Source organism: Stenella coeruleoalba (assembly GCF_951394435.1).
Source record: "Stenella coeruleoalba genome assembly, chromosome: 10".
In the NCBI taxonomy this organism is placed as follows: Eukaryota; Metazoa; Chordata; class Mammalia; order Artiodactyla; family Delphinidae; genus Stenella; species Stenella coeruleoalba.
In genome coordinates, this window is record NC_137156.1 from 103,611,222 (window position 1) to 103,625,457 (window position 14,236).

The 14,236-nt window shown below is 46.6% G+C and overlaps 2 protein-coding genes across 3 annotated transcripts in view; one reads left to right on the forward strand and one right to left on the reverse strand.

Moving 5' to 3' along the window:
• Window positions 1-14,236, forward strand: part of MGLL (monoglyceride lipase) — a 277,335-nt gene that overhangs the window by 18,071 nt on the left and 245,028 nt on the right. Inside the window, exon 2 of one of the 2 annotated variants that reach the window (XM_079933168.1) lies at window positions 13,417-13,553. The gene's annotated coding sequence lies outside the window, so the exon portion shown is untranslated. Of the gene's footprint in view, window positions 1-13,064; window positions 13,554-14,236 lie in introns of those variants that run through there. The other variant, XM_079933169.1, reaches the window with a different exon arrangement.
• On the reverse strand, window positions 11,340-11,991 carry LOC307193090 (large ribosomal subunit protein eL28-like). Its single transcript, XM_079934611.1, has one exon. It carries the CDS (start codon window positions 11,793-11,795, stop codon window positions 11,382-11,384), a length of 414 nt encoding a protein of 137 aa, XP_079790737.1. The 5' UTR covers window positions 11,796-11,991; the 3' UTR covers window positions 11,340-11,381.

The window sequence follows — 14,236 nt, forward strand, 5'->3', positions numbered from 1 at the left end:
GGCACCAGCAGACACGAATTCTGTCCGGCTTTAGCAAAGTGGGGATTTACTGGACAGAAGGTAGCTCGGCAGCTTGAGGGCAGCTGAGAGGGTTGTGGGTGGCCCAGTCAGGCTGGGGGCTCCCACTGGCCTTCTCGCTGCGGCTGCTGGCAGGCGTCAGTGCTGGAAACCACCATTCCCCGCAGAGCCCTGGCGGCGAGAGGCTGACGGGTCTGACCCAGGGGCCGCCCATCGAGGGGCAGACGTCCGGGACGACCGTTTCCTCTTCCTGCCCGTCCTCCTGTTGAGGTGGAGGAGCGTTCTCTGGCTCCTTTACTGCCGGTGTCTTGGAACATGTGTTTTACCACTCCCACACCTGGGTTTCTGTTTCGTTTTGTTTTGGTTTAGCTGGATGAAGGCTTGCAATGTCTTTATTCAAATTAATACAGGCTGGGGCTTTTAAAATTTTAGAGTAGACGGAATTTTCTTCATTAATTTTGCTTCCTTTCGCTCATTTCAGTGTTTATTGGGGAGACTTTTTTTTTTTTTTTGCGGTACGTGGGCCTCTCACTGTTGTGGCCTCTCCCGCTGCGGAGCACAGGCTCCGGACGCGCAAGCTCATGGGCCCAACCGCTCTGCAGCATGTGGGATCTTCCCGGACCGGGGCACGAACCCGTGTCCCCTGCATTGGCAGGCAGACTCTCAACCACTGCGCCACCAGGGAAGCCCGAGACGTATTTTTTTAAACGATGTATGGGTATTACCATCTTTCCTAGAAATCTCTAATTTACATGGAATGAAAATTACCGCATTACTGCCAAAGAAGTAAAGCAGGTAATGAGTGAGCTTTCTTGACTGGGAAGGGGAGAGTGTACTGAGTCGTCCCAGACTTGGGTGTGGCCGGGGACTCAGGAAGAAGCCACACCGGGGATCCAGGCTCCCGCCAGGACCGCCTGACAGGGCACACACCGCGGTGGGCCGACCCGGTGCTCTCCTAAACTCCCACCCTAACGGAGCTCAGAGAGCGAGCTGTGTACCTACCCGTGTGTGTGAGCCTGGGCTCGTGAAACGTTGTCCTCTCACAAGGAAGAAGAAACCGGTGGCCGAATTCAGTGTCAGCTCGTTTCAGTTCAGTTAACTCTCCAAAAACAGACACTTAATGCAACAGCATCTTACTCACTCGAGGAGTCAGGAAACTCTCCCTGAGGCCGGCCGCCTCCAGGGGTCAGCAGTTGAACACGTTATTTTATACGAAGCAAATAAAGAATTCGCGTAAGCGTTTGAAGATGAGAATGCCAAAGGCATGCTGTGAGTGTGGCAGACGCCTCAGCTGTAGCCCCACGTGCCTTAGGGCTGCTCCCTGTTGTTGGATATCCTTCAGTGGACAAACTTGAGAAGCACCACCTTAGTCTAGATCTCATCGTACAATTCAGTGAGACTGTCAGAAAACTGAAAGCGTGGGATATTTTTTAGTCCCTTATAGAGTTTTTTTCGGTGCTCTTCGGTGCTCTTCGGTGAAATGCTGACTTGCGTTTTATTTATTGCAGAAATATTATTGAGGACATTTCCCACTGCCCTATATGAGGCTACGGGGAGAAATGCTCCACGTTCAAAAGCTGTGCCCCGCTAGCAGTGGTTTGTGCCCCTCTGAGGACACTGCAAATCCGTAGCTGGGCGTGTGGTCCTTTCAGCTCTGGCCTCTAGAGGGACCAGAGATGAACTGGTGGTCCTCATACAGCCAGTGCATGAGAGCGCTGGCGACTTTACCCCATCTGGCTTGCTTTTTTTTTTCCTCTTTAAAAAAAATTTTTATTTTATATCGGAGTATAGTTGATTTACAATGTTGTGTTAGTTTCAGGTGCACAGCAAACTGAATCAGTTATACACACACATACATCCACTCTTTTTTAGATTCTTTTCTCATATAGGTCATTGTAGAGTAGTGAGAAGAGTTCCCTGTGCTGTACAGTAGGTCCTTGTTGTTTATCTATTTTATATATAGTGGTGTGTATATGTCTTTATTTTCCCTTCATCCATTTCCTGATTTTTTTTTTTTTTTTTTTTTGGCTGCGTTGGGTCTTCGTTGCTGCACGCCGGCTTTCTCTAGTTGTGGCGAGCGGGGGCTCCTCTTCGTTGCACTTGCAGGCTTCTCATTGTCGTGGCTTTTCTTGTTGTGGAGCATGGCTCTAGGCTCGCAGGTTTCAGTAGTTGTGGCACATGGGCTCAGTAGTTGTGGCTCGTGGGCTCTAGAGCACAGGCTCAGTAGTTGTGGCGCATGGGCTCAGTTGCTCTGCAGCATGTGGGATCTTCCGGGACCAGGGCTCGAACCTGTGTCCCTTGCGTTGGCAGGCGGATTCTTAACCACTGCGCCACCAGGGAAGCCCCCTGATTTATTTTAATTTCTATCTTATTGTGTCATGTGCCTCTCTATAAGCTATGTCAAGTTCCATTGCATTTTGAATGAATAGGTATGTGAGTCAATCATAAATCATAAACCGGGTTACTGAGCACAGGCTGACCTGGCCTGTCCAGCTAGTGGTCTTGTCCTCAGGTGGGGGTGTTACCTACCCTCTCTAGTGAGGTGGAGCCAGCGGTCAGCAAAAAGAGTGATATAGCTGCCCCCGACTGAAGCAGGAAGGAGAGGGTGATGAGTGTAACCAAGGCGCGACCGCAGTGAGCACCTCTTAGAGGAGGGACCCGGTTTGGGCAAAACCAGAACCAAAGCCACACGACCGTCTGAGGACGTGCAGTTGCCTCTGCGAACGAGGTTGGGATGGGGGGGAGTCCTTTGCAGCCCCCTGCGGTACATCAGCATACTGTAAAATCATGTGGCACAGAAACAGTCTTCCGCTGTCTGGAGATTCAATTAATCAGAGATTTTATATTTTCCACCGATTGAAGGAATGGATGTACAAAATCACTTTTGATCAAGGGGTAATTGGCATCCCAAGTAATGACTATAAACAAACTTCTGAGTATTCTCGGCCTTTTTCTTTGCTTTGGCCGTGCCGTGCATTGCGCGGGATCTTAGCTCCCTGAAAGGGGATCGAACCCTTGCCCCCTGCACTGGGAACGTGGGGTCTTAACTACTAGACCACCAGGGAATTCCCTGGGCTTATTTATAAGAAACATAGAATGTGTTTTACCCTTCGAGATACACAGGAGTTCAAATAGGAAATGGTGCTTTTGAGAAAATTAGTTTTTTATTTTCTTTTTCTTAAGAAAAATACTTTAAAAAATGAGATTAAGCAAGTGGAAGGTCTGTGAGGTGAAATGATTTGATAAAGACCACTGTATTGGGGCTTCCCTGGTGGTGCAGTGGTTAAGAATCCGCCTGCCAATGCAGGCGACACAGGTTTAAGCCCTGGTCCGGGCAGATCCCACATGCCATGGAGCAACTAAGCCCGTGCACCACAACTACTGAGCCTGCGATCTAGAGCCCACGAGCCACAATTACTGAAGCCCGTGCACCTAGAGCCCGCGCTGCACAACAAGAGAAGCCACTGCAATGAGAAGCCTAAGCACCGCAACAAAGAGTAGCCCTCACTCACCACAACTAGAGAAAGCCCGCATGCAGCAACGAAGACCCAACGCAGTCAAAAATAAATAAATAAATAAATTTATATATTAAAAAAAAACCATTGTATTTCATGTAAACATCAACACACTGGGATTCAGGTCTACTATTTTATTATTTTTTTTATGTTTTGCTCCTCTGTTTCCCCTTTCCTTCTTCTTTTTGGATTACGTGAATATTTTAAATATCCCATTTTAATTTATCTTGAATTTTTAAGCATTCTTCCTTGTATAGTTTGTTTTTTGGTAGTTGTTCTAAGGATTACAGTAACTTTTTAAAAAAAAATTTATTTATTTATTTTTGGCTGCATTGGGTCTCTGTTGCTGTGCACGGGCTTTCTCTAGTTGCGGCGAGTGGAGGCTACTCTTTGTTGTGGTGCATGGGCTTCTCACTGCAGTGGCTTCTCTTTGTTGTGGAGCACGGGCTCTAGGTACGCAGGCTTCAGTAGCTGTGGCACGCGGGCTCAGTTGGTGTGGCTTGCGGGCTCTAGAGCGCAGGCTCGGTAGTTGTGGCACACGGGCTTAGTTGCTCCGCAGCATGTGGGATCTTCCTGGACCAGGGCTGAAACCCGTGTCCCCTGCATTGGCAGGCGGATTCTTAATGACTGCTCCACCAGGGAAGCCCAGGAGTACAGCAACTTTTAACAGACTATTTCGCTGATACTTCATCACTTCAAGTGGGTGCAGAAACCCCCCTCACTTCCATCTAGTCCCTTTGCCTACCTACCCCATTACGTTTAATTGTCACCACAAGGGAGACAGCCCTCTCTGTGTAACACTAACCCACACTGAGAACACTATCAGACAGTGTTAAAATTTTTCCTGTCGACTGCCATTCATGTGCTAAAGAACTGAAGAGGAGAAAAATGTCCATTATATTTACCCGGGTATTCACTATTTCTCTTTGTCTTCCTGGATTCCTGAGGTTCCAAGTTTCTCAGCGATACCAGTTGCCTTTCATTTGAAGAATTTTCTGTAACTTTCCTTTTTTAGAGCAGGTCTGCCTAATACGGTGTATTACACTGATTAATTTTTGTACGGTGAACCAGCTTTTCATTCCTGGCATAAAGCCTGCTTGGTTAGAATGCATAATTCTTTTTGTATGTTGCTACATTCAGCTTGCTAGTATTTTACTGAGCATTTTTGCAACCGTATTCATAAGGGACGTTGGCCCGTAGTTTTCTGGAATGTCTTTGTCCAGTTTTGCTATCAGGGAAATTCCGGCCTCATAGAAAGAGTTGGGAAATGTTCCCTCCTCTTCTATATTCTGTAAGTGTGTGAAGAGTTGGTGTTATGAGCTCTGATCTTTTGGAAACATAATGTTGGCTTCCTCACTCTGTGCTGGGGGTGGAGAACAGAGTTTTTGATTCTGACTTTCCTCTGCTGAGTCAAAGAACTCAACAGTTCTGTCAAGAACTGTGAAGAGTCTTAGACTTTACAACACGAAACTCCTGGTCATAGAGGAAGGACGGGGTCGCTCGTAGCAACAGCAGCAGGCAGTGTGTCCGCATTTTAAAAGTACAGTTATTTGAGCCGCAAATCCCACAGGGCAGCATGGAGAGTGTCAGGCGACACCTGTACAACCAGTGGGCTGCCTTGTAGGACGGGAGCCCTAAGCTTAGGAACCGGAAGCTTTTATAATGGCCCTTGCGGTGGAGGGAGACACTGTCTCTCTTTTCTAAGGTTGTCTGCTGTACAAACACGCTTGAAAGGGTCTTCCAGAACAAAGGCAGGCAGTGTCTCTGCTCCCAGATGCTCAGAGATGCATGAGACCCACAGAGGATTACCTTCCAGCAGGCTCACCTGCTAATATTTTCCTTAATACTCCCCTCATTGTTCCTCTCTTACATGTACTCTATTTATGTATCTCAAATTTGCTTTTGTTTTATCAGTTATACACGCGCACGATTTAAAGAGCCAAACAGCTCAACAAGGTTCAGGCCTTAAAGATGGTTGTGTCCTACCCACCTCCCCATTTTCTGCCTTTCAACCTGGCTGATTCTTCTGGCACTGAACACTGTCATCTATAAATAACATATTTTATACTATTGCAACTTCTTTTCTTAAAAAAAATTATTTTCTTTATTTTTATTATTATTATTTTTTTGGCTGTGTCTGGTCTTAGTTGTGGCACACGGGATCTTCACTGAGGCACACAGAATCTTTAGTTTGCGGCACGCGGGCTTCTCTGTAGTTGAGGCGCTTGAGCTCGGTAGTTGTGGCACGCGGGCTTAGTTGCCCCGTGGCCCGTAGGATCTTAGTTCCCCGATCAGGGATCGAACCCACGTCCACTGGACCATGAGGGAAGTCCCTACTGCAACTTCTTGATTTCTCAGATGAAGCCATGCACTCCTGACTTCCACTGTAGAAAATGTGGTTTCAGCTTTCTTCCACATCCCCACCGTGTGTGCCCCACTCCCCCGTAGGGTTGAGGCTCCGTGTTTACCACTGACATGATTAGACGTGATTGTTATCAGTGCTATTCATACATGACCGGGTGACACACTCTCCTTTCCTGCACAACTGCTTGCTTCCTCTCAAGTCAATTGTTCTATTTTTGTTAGTTTTCATTGCTCTTCTCCAAGTGTCTACATCTTGCAGAATATTAAGATTTGATCAGTTTTCCCTTCTGGAAGTCCCCTCCCCCAGAGCCTTTGACCAGCTGCCTTCTGAACTGGCTGTTCAGGCCACTGTACAAGCTGTCATCCCTGGATCTCCCCTCAGTATCCTTCCCTCCACTGTGTTTAATCCTGTCTCCTGGCCCCCTGTCCTCTAGTACTTGGCTTAGGTGTTCGTTGTTGGGAAGCAAAACCTAACAGAAGGGAGCACAGGAGATAAATTTTGGGAACATTGCATGTCTGAAAACGTGCTCCCACACTTAGAGGTTCAGCAAGTACGGAAGTATAGGTAGAAGGTAACTTTCCTCTAGGGTTTTTGAAGGCATTAGCTTAAGTTTCTTCTAGCTTCCAGTGTCACGTTTCCTAAGTGTGGTGCTATTCTGATTCCTGACACTTTCTACGAGATGAGTCCTTTCTCTCTGGCAGCTTTCAGGATCCTCATTTGTCCCCGGCGTTCTGTGACATTGCAGGGATGTGCTTTACTCTGTGTCCGTTTTCTTCCACTCTGCTGGGGATGAGGTGTTTCCTTTCAACTGGTAACTTTAGTTCTGGGAAATTTTCCTAATTTATTTCATGGATGTTTTGTCCCTCCAGTTTCTCTATTCTTTTTTTTTTTTTTTTTACTGAAACTCCTATTCAACCATTGGACCTCATGGACTTACTTTCTCTTTCTCTCATTTTCTATCTAATTACTTTTTGCTCTGCTTCCTGAGAAGTTTCTTCCACTCTACACTCCAAGTTTTCTGTTGTATATACAATTTCTGCTGTCATATTTTTAACCTCCGAGGACGCGTCTCCTCCTGGCACAGCCCGTTTCCTCCAGTTGCTTTTCTTCTTTTATGTTTTGATTTCTGTCTTTTCTGTACATGCTTTCCTCAAAGGTCTGATGAGCCCCAGCTGTTTGCTCATCTTTAAGAGAGGGATACCATGGAAGCCTTTTCCGTGAGGTTCTCTGTGGGGTGATTTGGCTTTGCCTTATTTTGGGGCAGGTCAGATTCCCAAAGAAGAATCTTCCTGTCTCCTGACTGGAGGTTATGGCTGCCCACGTCTGGGAGCCAGAAGACGAAGAAAGCTGCTGATCTCCAGATTCAGTGTGTAGCTGTTCTCTTCCGCTCCCTGTTTTTAGTACTGATTGCCTCCCCCACCCCCATCCTTAGCTTTGGTCTTTGCTGGGGTGCAGGAGGGGCTTTATCTCAGTGTCGAGGGAAGGGCAGGAGATTGGGCTCTTCCTGTCTTTCCGCTGTCCTCGTGTTTTCAGCGTCACCTTCATTCCCTCTTCCAGACTTGTCCACCCCCAAGACTCCCTGGAGTTCTGTGGTTTGTGCTTCCTTTTCCTGTTGCCAGGTTAGCACTGAACTGTCTCATGTCTGAGCAGTTATTCATCCATCTGCTTTCCTGCTTCCAAAATTGTGTTGCTGTTGCCCTCTCTCCTCTTTTCTTTGTCTGACTGTGTTCATTCCATTTACCGTCATTTTCGTGGGACGTGGAAGAAAACAGAGGTGTTCAATCTATTTTAACCAATATGCAATTACTATGTTTATTACGTGTTTTGGTGTCTGTCTTTCCCGTCAACTGTTGAGCATCTCAAGATTGTAGCCCAAGTGCCTCTAAACAGTTTGTTTCAATACATTTTTATGGAATTAACTAAACAGATTAAAAGAGTACTTTCTTGACTGTGTTTTTTTGAGTAAATAAATGGGATGAGTAGGTTTGTGTCAAACAAGGAGAGAAAATTCAGTGCCTGTTTTTAGGTCTGACTCTGAGATCTCTAGTTTGTAATGGGCACGCTATTATACAATTGTTCTGTTTTCCATAAAACCCCACTGTCAACTCACTTAGCTAATCCGGGACAATTTTCCATCTTAAAACCAAATAATTAAAAGGGACTTTGAGAGCTCGCATAGTAAATCCCTTTCCCTCTGGCTGGAAGCATTATTAGTCCATTACAGTTCCAAGAAAAGACATCGGCTCAGAGGGTGAGTTCAGGCATTCTTGAAAAACTGGGGATATCAATTCTTTAACTCAGTATTATACAAAGGAAAATAGGACAAGGAAACAAGACAAAAGAGAGTTATCTTCTAGATCCTTAGACACTAATTACCCCCCACTGCTCTGGAGGTCCTGAGGCCGCCCTCTGTATTCTCTGCCCTTCTCTTCTGGTCAAGAGAAAGCCTGCAGCCAGGGGATGGAGAGTAGGCCCTGGCGGGGGGGTGGGGGGGGCGGGGAGTGGTCCAGCACCTGGGCGCTCTCCTGTCTCCTCCAAGGCCTCCTCACTCACGGGGTTGCAACAGGGGTCTTTAAAAGATCTCCTTGCCCTGCCAGGTTTCTTGCTACTGTGACAGGTTACTACCTTTACAGAAGCATGTGATGTGTAATATAAAAGATATTAGAACCGTTAAAAAAAGTTTTGGAAAGTTCTCTGAAGAACAAATAGAGAAAGGAAAATTGAAGCTTCTTATCATGGGGACTTTCAAGAATACAAAAACCAGTAAATAGGGAATTCCCTGTCAGTCCAGTGGTTAGGGCTCCACGCTTTCATTGCCAAGGGCCCGGGGTTCGATCCCTGGTCAGGGAACTAAGATCCCACAAGCCGAGTGGTGCGGAAAGAAAAAAAAAAAATCTAGTAAATAAAGCTCCTGTAGCCATTATCCAGCTTTCACAATGATCAACATTTACCAACGTTGTAAAATCTGTTCTTGCCCCCCATCCCCATTCACTGTTTAAAAAATATTTGCTGGAGTAGATTAACACAAGTTCCAGACAGCATGTCATTTTCATCCATAAAAACTTCTACACAGTCTCTCATCGTTCATAACGTTTTTCCTTTTTCTTCCTCTTTCATATAAAACTACAATGCCATTATTATTGTGACCTAAAATTAACCATTCCTTAATATCATCTAATACTCCAGTCCACACTCAGATTTCCCATATTACCTGAAAAATATCTTTCTCCACAAGATTTGTTTGAATCAGGAGCCAGATAAGGTCCACTCATTGTATTTGGTTCATATACCTCCTAAGTCTCTCTTAATTCCTAATGAAAACTTTATTCTTTAACTTACATATAATTACGTGCTTTAAAAATGAAGGGAGGTGTATAGCAGGCCTGGTTTTGCTGCAGGGGCAGCTCTGTTTTAATTGGGCATGCTTCCAAAATTGTAAGTACTCCTGGGGCATGTTTTTCCTGGCTATGTCCTGGCCTAGTACTTCTATTAGGAAGGTTAGAATTAAACTGTTAATCATTTTTACTGTAGCTGCATTCTGCCTTACTTACTGATGCAACTAATCAAACTTTGGAGACAGTTACTTATTAAATTTGTGCATATTTAAAAATCTCCCTGGACTTCCCTGGTGGTCCAGTGGGTAAGACGCCGTGCTCCCAGGGCAGGGAGCCCCAGTTCAATCCCTGGTTGGGGAACTAGATTCTGCATGCCACCACCAACAGCCCGCATGCCTTGACTAAAAGATCTGGTGTGCCACAACTAAGACCCGGCACAGCCAACCAAAATAAATAAATAAACAAATATTAAAAAAAATAAAGAATAAAAATCTCCCTGTTACTTTAAAAAACTATAAATCCGTACTGTAGATTGCAATGATGGTGGCAATTAGATATGTGGAAGCTGAGTTTGGTAATAAACACGTAGATTAGGTATTATCTTAGAAAGCCTTTCAAGCAATTTATTTCTCGTGTCAGTAGTGGGGAGTAAGAGAGTTTTCCGAGGGCAGGATTTCAGTAAAGATCAATAAATGCAGATCTAACCCCCCGTGTTTCTGGTCATCCCCCTATTTCCATGCATTCTTCATATTTTTATTTATTTTTTAAAAAATATTTATTTATTTTGGCTACCCCAGGTCTTAGATATGGCAGGCGGGCTCCTTAGTTGCAGCATGTGGGCTCCTTAGTTGCGGCATGCAAACTCTCAGTTGCAGCAAGCATGTGGAATCTAGTTCCCCGACCAGGGATCGAACCCGGGCCCCCTGCATTGGGAGCACAGAGTCTTATCACTGCCCCACCAGGGAAGTCCCTCTTCATATTTTTAAATCTCTCCTTTAGTCCTACAATCTGGCATTAGCCTTCCCTCCCCCATTTCTCCTCTTGTCGTGTTCAACTCATGTGTATTGTGTGTCTGCTGTGTGCCAGACACATTACAGACCAGATCTCACATAATTCTTATGACAGCCCGTGGAGGGAGTAGCCCCACTTTGTAGACGTGAAAACCCAAGGTCAGAGGTTGGTGAGTTGCCCAAGGTCACTGCTTTTGCCAGTGCCCCCTGCTCTTAGGATTGTTCGTTGGGTCAGTTAAGGGAGGTGAAAATTGACATCAAAGGAGGTACAAAACATTTAAAACTCGACCAGTACCTGCTCCGTGGAAGCCCCCGCAGACGTACAGCTTCCCGTCCACGGCTCCTGCATTGGTAGAATTGGTGCGAAGTGAGAGCAGGGGGCTGGGCATGGGTGGGCCCTCCCTCCAGAAGTCCCCGTCCGGGTTGTAGATCTCCACCGTGTCAAGGCACTTCCGAACCTGACCCTTGTCTCGACCTATGCAGCCGATTCCACCTGCAGAGGGTGACACAGAAAGGAGGTGACCAGAGCTGAGATGTCCCCATGGGCAGTGCCCCCTTTCTGCCGGGTCTGTATCTCAGGCTCATGGACCTTGGTGTGCTTCTGTTGCCTGGTGCTTCTTCTGAGATAATTTGTAAGCAATGCTAATGTCTACTGTGGACTCCTTAGCCAAGGCTAATCTCGTTTTATCCATAGTATTCTGTTTGTGCTCACGCATGAGGCTGATTCCACCACAGGCTTTATAACCTACAACATCCAACACTGGCTCACACAATGACCCTCCCTTTAGAGGAAGAATTTCCGGTTTGAATGTGAGGGTGACCCGGTTCTGACATCTGCCTTCCTGTTCGTTATGATTCCACAGACCTGGCTAGAGAGGCAAACATCCTTTCCATTCCCATCATTGCCAGCCTGTCTCTCCTTCCCTTCTTGTTTATTTTATTTTTTATTTTTGGCTGCTCCGCACGGCATGCCGGTTCTTAGTTCCCCGACCAGGGGTCGAACTCGGGTCCCCTGCAGTGGAAGCGCAGAGTCCTAACCACTGGACAACCAGGGAATTCCTTCTCCCGCTTTTTTTTTTTTTTTTTTTGTGGCAAGTCAGCTGACAGCTTTATTGCATTGGGGAAGGGGACAGATTGCTCAGGAGCTCTTGGTGGGGCGGGTCCGCTGCCTCTTCACTGTCACAGGCTTCTGGCTGCTCAGGATGGCGCTGGCTCTGCGGATGGCAGCTATACGCAAATCCGGGCGATACTTGTTCTTTTGGATCATGTGCCGGCTGCTACTGAGGGTGGCCCGGGCGTTCTTGTTGATGGTGGTCCGCACGTAAGAAGTGGCTGGCTTTCGCTGGCCGGATCTCCGCTTCATGACCACCACGACCCTTTTGCCGTCCGCCGCCGGCTCCACGCCCACAGTCTTGCGGTGAATGAGCCCGTTGTAGCGAAAGGAGTTGCGGGCCTTCAGGTTATTGGGTTCGGTGCTGTACGTCTGCTTATTCCTCTTGATCAAGAAGCTGGAGCAGTTCCGCATGACCATCCATTGCAGATGCGCGGACATGGCGGCAGCTCCTCTCGTGGCGGCGGCCGGATACGGCCTTCTTCTTTACTTAAGTGGCAGGAATTTTTCCCCATTAGAGCAGGGCCAATCTTTGGTAAATTTCAGGCTTGGGGGTCAGAGGGAAGCCCCAAACACAAATGCATGATGCGTCTTCCATTTTTGAGTGACACAGTTCATTCGGTAGATATTCCCTGATTACCTGTTACTCGCAAGGCAGCATGCTCATGATGAGGAGCTGAGAAAGATGAGCGAGGTATGTTTCTTGCCATTATTAAGAAATTAATGGGGTGGGCCCTTCCCTGGCGGTCCAGTGATTGGGGCTCCGCCTTCCCGTGCAGAGGGTGAGGGTTCGATCCTTGGTCGGGGAGCTAGGATCCCGTATGCCTCGTGGCCAAAACATCAAGGCATAAAACAGAATCAATATTGTAACAAATTCAATAAAGACTTGAAAAATGGTCCACATCCAAAAAAACTTTGAAAAGAAAAGAAATTAATGTGGTGCAAAGGGCCATATACACAAATAAACAGATAGCGACATCATGACAAGTACCTTAAAAGAGATACACATTACACTCAGAAGTCCAGAGACTGTAGCAAGTAGCAGAAATATCATTTACATAGTTGTGACTTTAAGTACAATGCTCCATGGGAAAGTAATGGCATAAGAATTTCCAATCCGCTGTAATAAGAAGCACAAGTTTGTAGGTGACCTTTTTTGTACCACAATGAAAGGTCTTAAATGTCAGGGCTATATTTCCTGATCTGAAGCGTGGCTCCTGGGATGGAGGTGAATCCCCTGGAAGGAGAGACAGTCCTCTCTTCGGTGACCTCATTCCATGTAGACCCAATCTGGTGACCTGGTCAACACGACCAATCAAAGTTGGGAGAGTGCTGGCCTCAGGCTACCCTGGAGGGTCCTGGAAGGGTCAGTGCAGTGGGGTGTGGGTGAGGGCTTGGCTCTGTTGTTTATAGCAACACCAAGACCAGAACCGAGACTGCTCTCATCACATGGCCTTTACTCAATGTGTCACTTAGAGATTAATCACATGACACCTCGTGGCATTTCCTCTTTTGTGTTATTTAATTCCCTTTCCCATCGTCATGCTGGTCGGATGGTCCTTCCGTGCATCATCACATGGTTTCCTATCTTCCTTCAGTACTGCACCCCAGGACCTAGCACAGTGCCTGACATGTGCGGGTCTGGAATGAATGAACCAGAAAGTTAACTTTTCCTCAGCTTCCTCTGGCCTAGTGGATATGTTACAGTGAGGGCAAAGACCACTTTTCACCTGTCTTATATCTCACAGTGCCTGACACATGGTACTCAGTGAATCCGAGAAGATTGATGGGAACAGCTTATTTTCACCCTGGTTGGGACTCACGCAGACATAAGAGGACTTCAGAGGGAACCTTTTTGTTCTCTTTGCCTATGGAGCCTGGCCTGTTTCCTGTCTCAGTACGAACCCAGGGATCAAGGCTATAAACTCAGGAAGCTCTTAGCTGCTTTCCCTTTTCCGCCTGGATAAATAATTTAGCCCGTTACCGTGCCAAGTCTGAGCAGCAGCGTTTCCAAGGAGGGGACACGCCGGCCTCAGTTAACTGCACACTCTGTTGTTCACAGGCCCTCTTCCAGTGTGGCGCTGGGGCAGCTGGAGGCTTCTTAGTCCAACAAAAAGTGGAATTTCCTATCTGTGGGGCAGGATGGGCTTAAAGAAGAGGATTTATCTTTAGCAGCTGACCATGGCCACCACCCATCAGGTAAGAACAAGATGATTTGGCTACCTGCTCCGTAAGAGATACTATTCGGCTGGTTTATATTACGAGCACTTTCGAAGACCAGTCAGTGGGGGCAAACAGATGAGATGCAAGTCGCTCAGAGCCAGTCTGGGCACACCCAGCAGCCAGCAACCTGGGCGTAATCAGAAGTTCACACAAAAGCCCGTTAAGAAAGCTTCCCCAGCATAAAGCATATAAAGAATGGGTATTATTCTCTCGGTTGTTGAAATAATTAGAGTGCTTGTCATTTCCGTTTCCCTTTTACTAAGTGTATTTAATTATAACGTTCAGCCTTTACGCTACAAAACTAAACTTCTACACAGGTACCCTTTCTGTTTGGTTGTCAGACAGTTCACAGGCTCCACTCGGGTGACACGGGCTTGCAGGCTCTGCCTTTGTTTCTGACCGCCCGCCCCTGAATACACTCTCTGTCTCACTTGGATGTAATTCTTCCACCAAGTACACTCTCAGCACCACTCTGTTACCAGCGACTTAATGAGCTTAAACTGAAAGTGAATGCTGATTAGATAAATAATCAAATAAAAGCATGGTCTTTATTAATAAGTCAGCACCAGCACGACAAGAGAACTCTTTTGATCCTGGGGTAGGATCAGCACATCTTTAGAATTTCAATGAGATACTTCATATCTTTAATTTACATGCCA

Coding starts and splice junctions, on each gene's coding strand:
- LOC307193090 (XM_079934611.1), bottom strand. CDS start 11,795: ATGTCCGCGCATCTGCAATGGATGGTCATGCGGAACTGCTCCAGCTTC.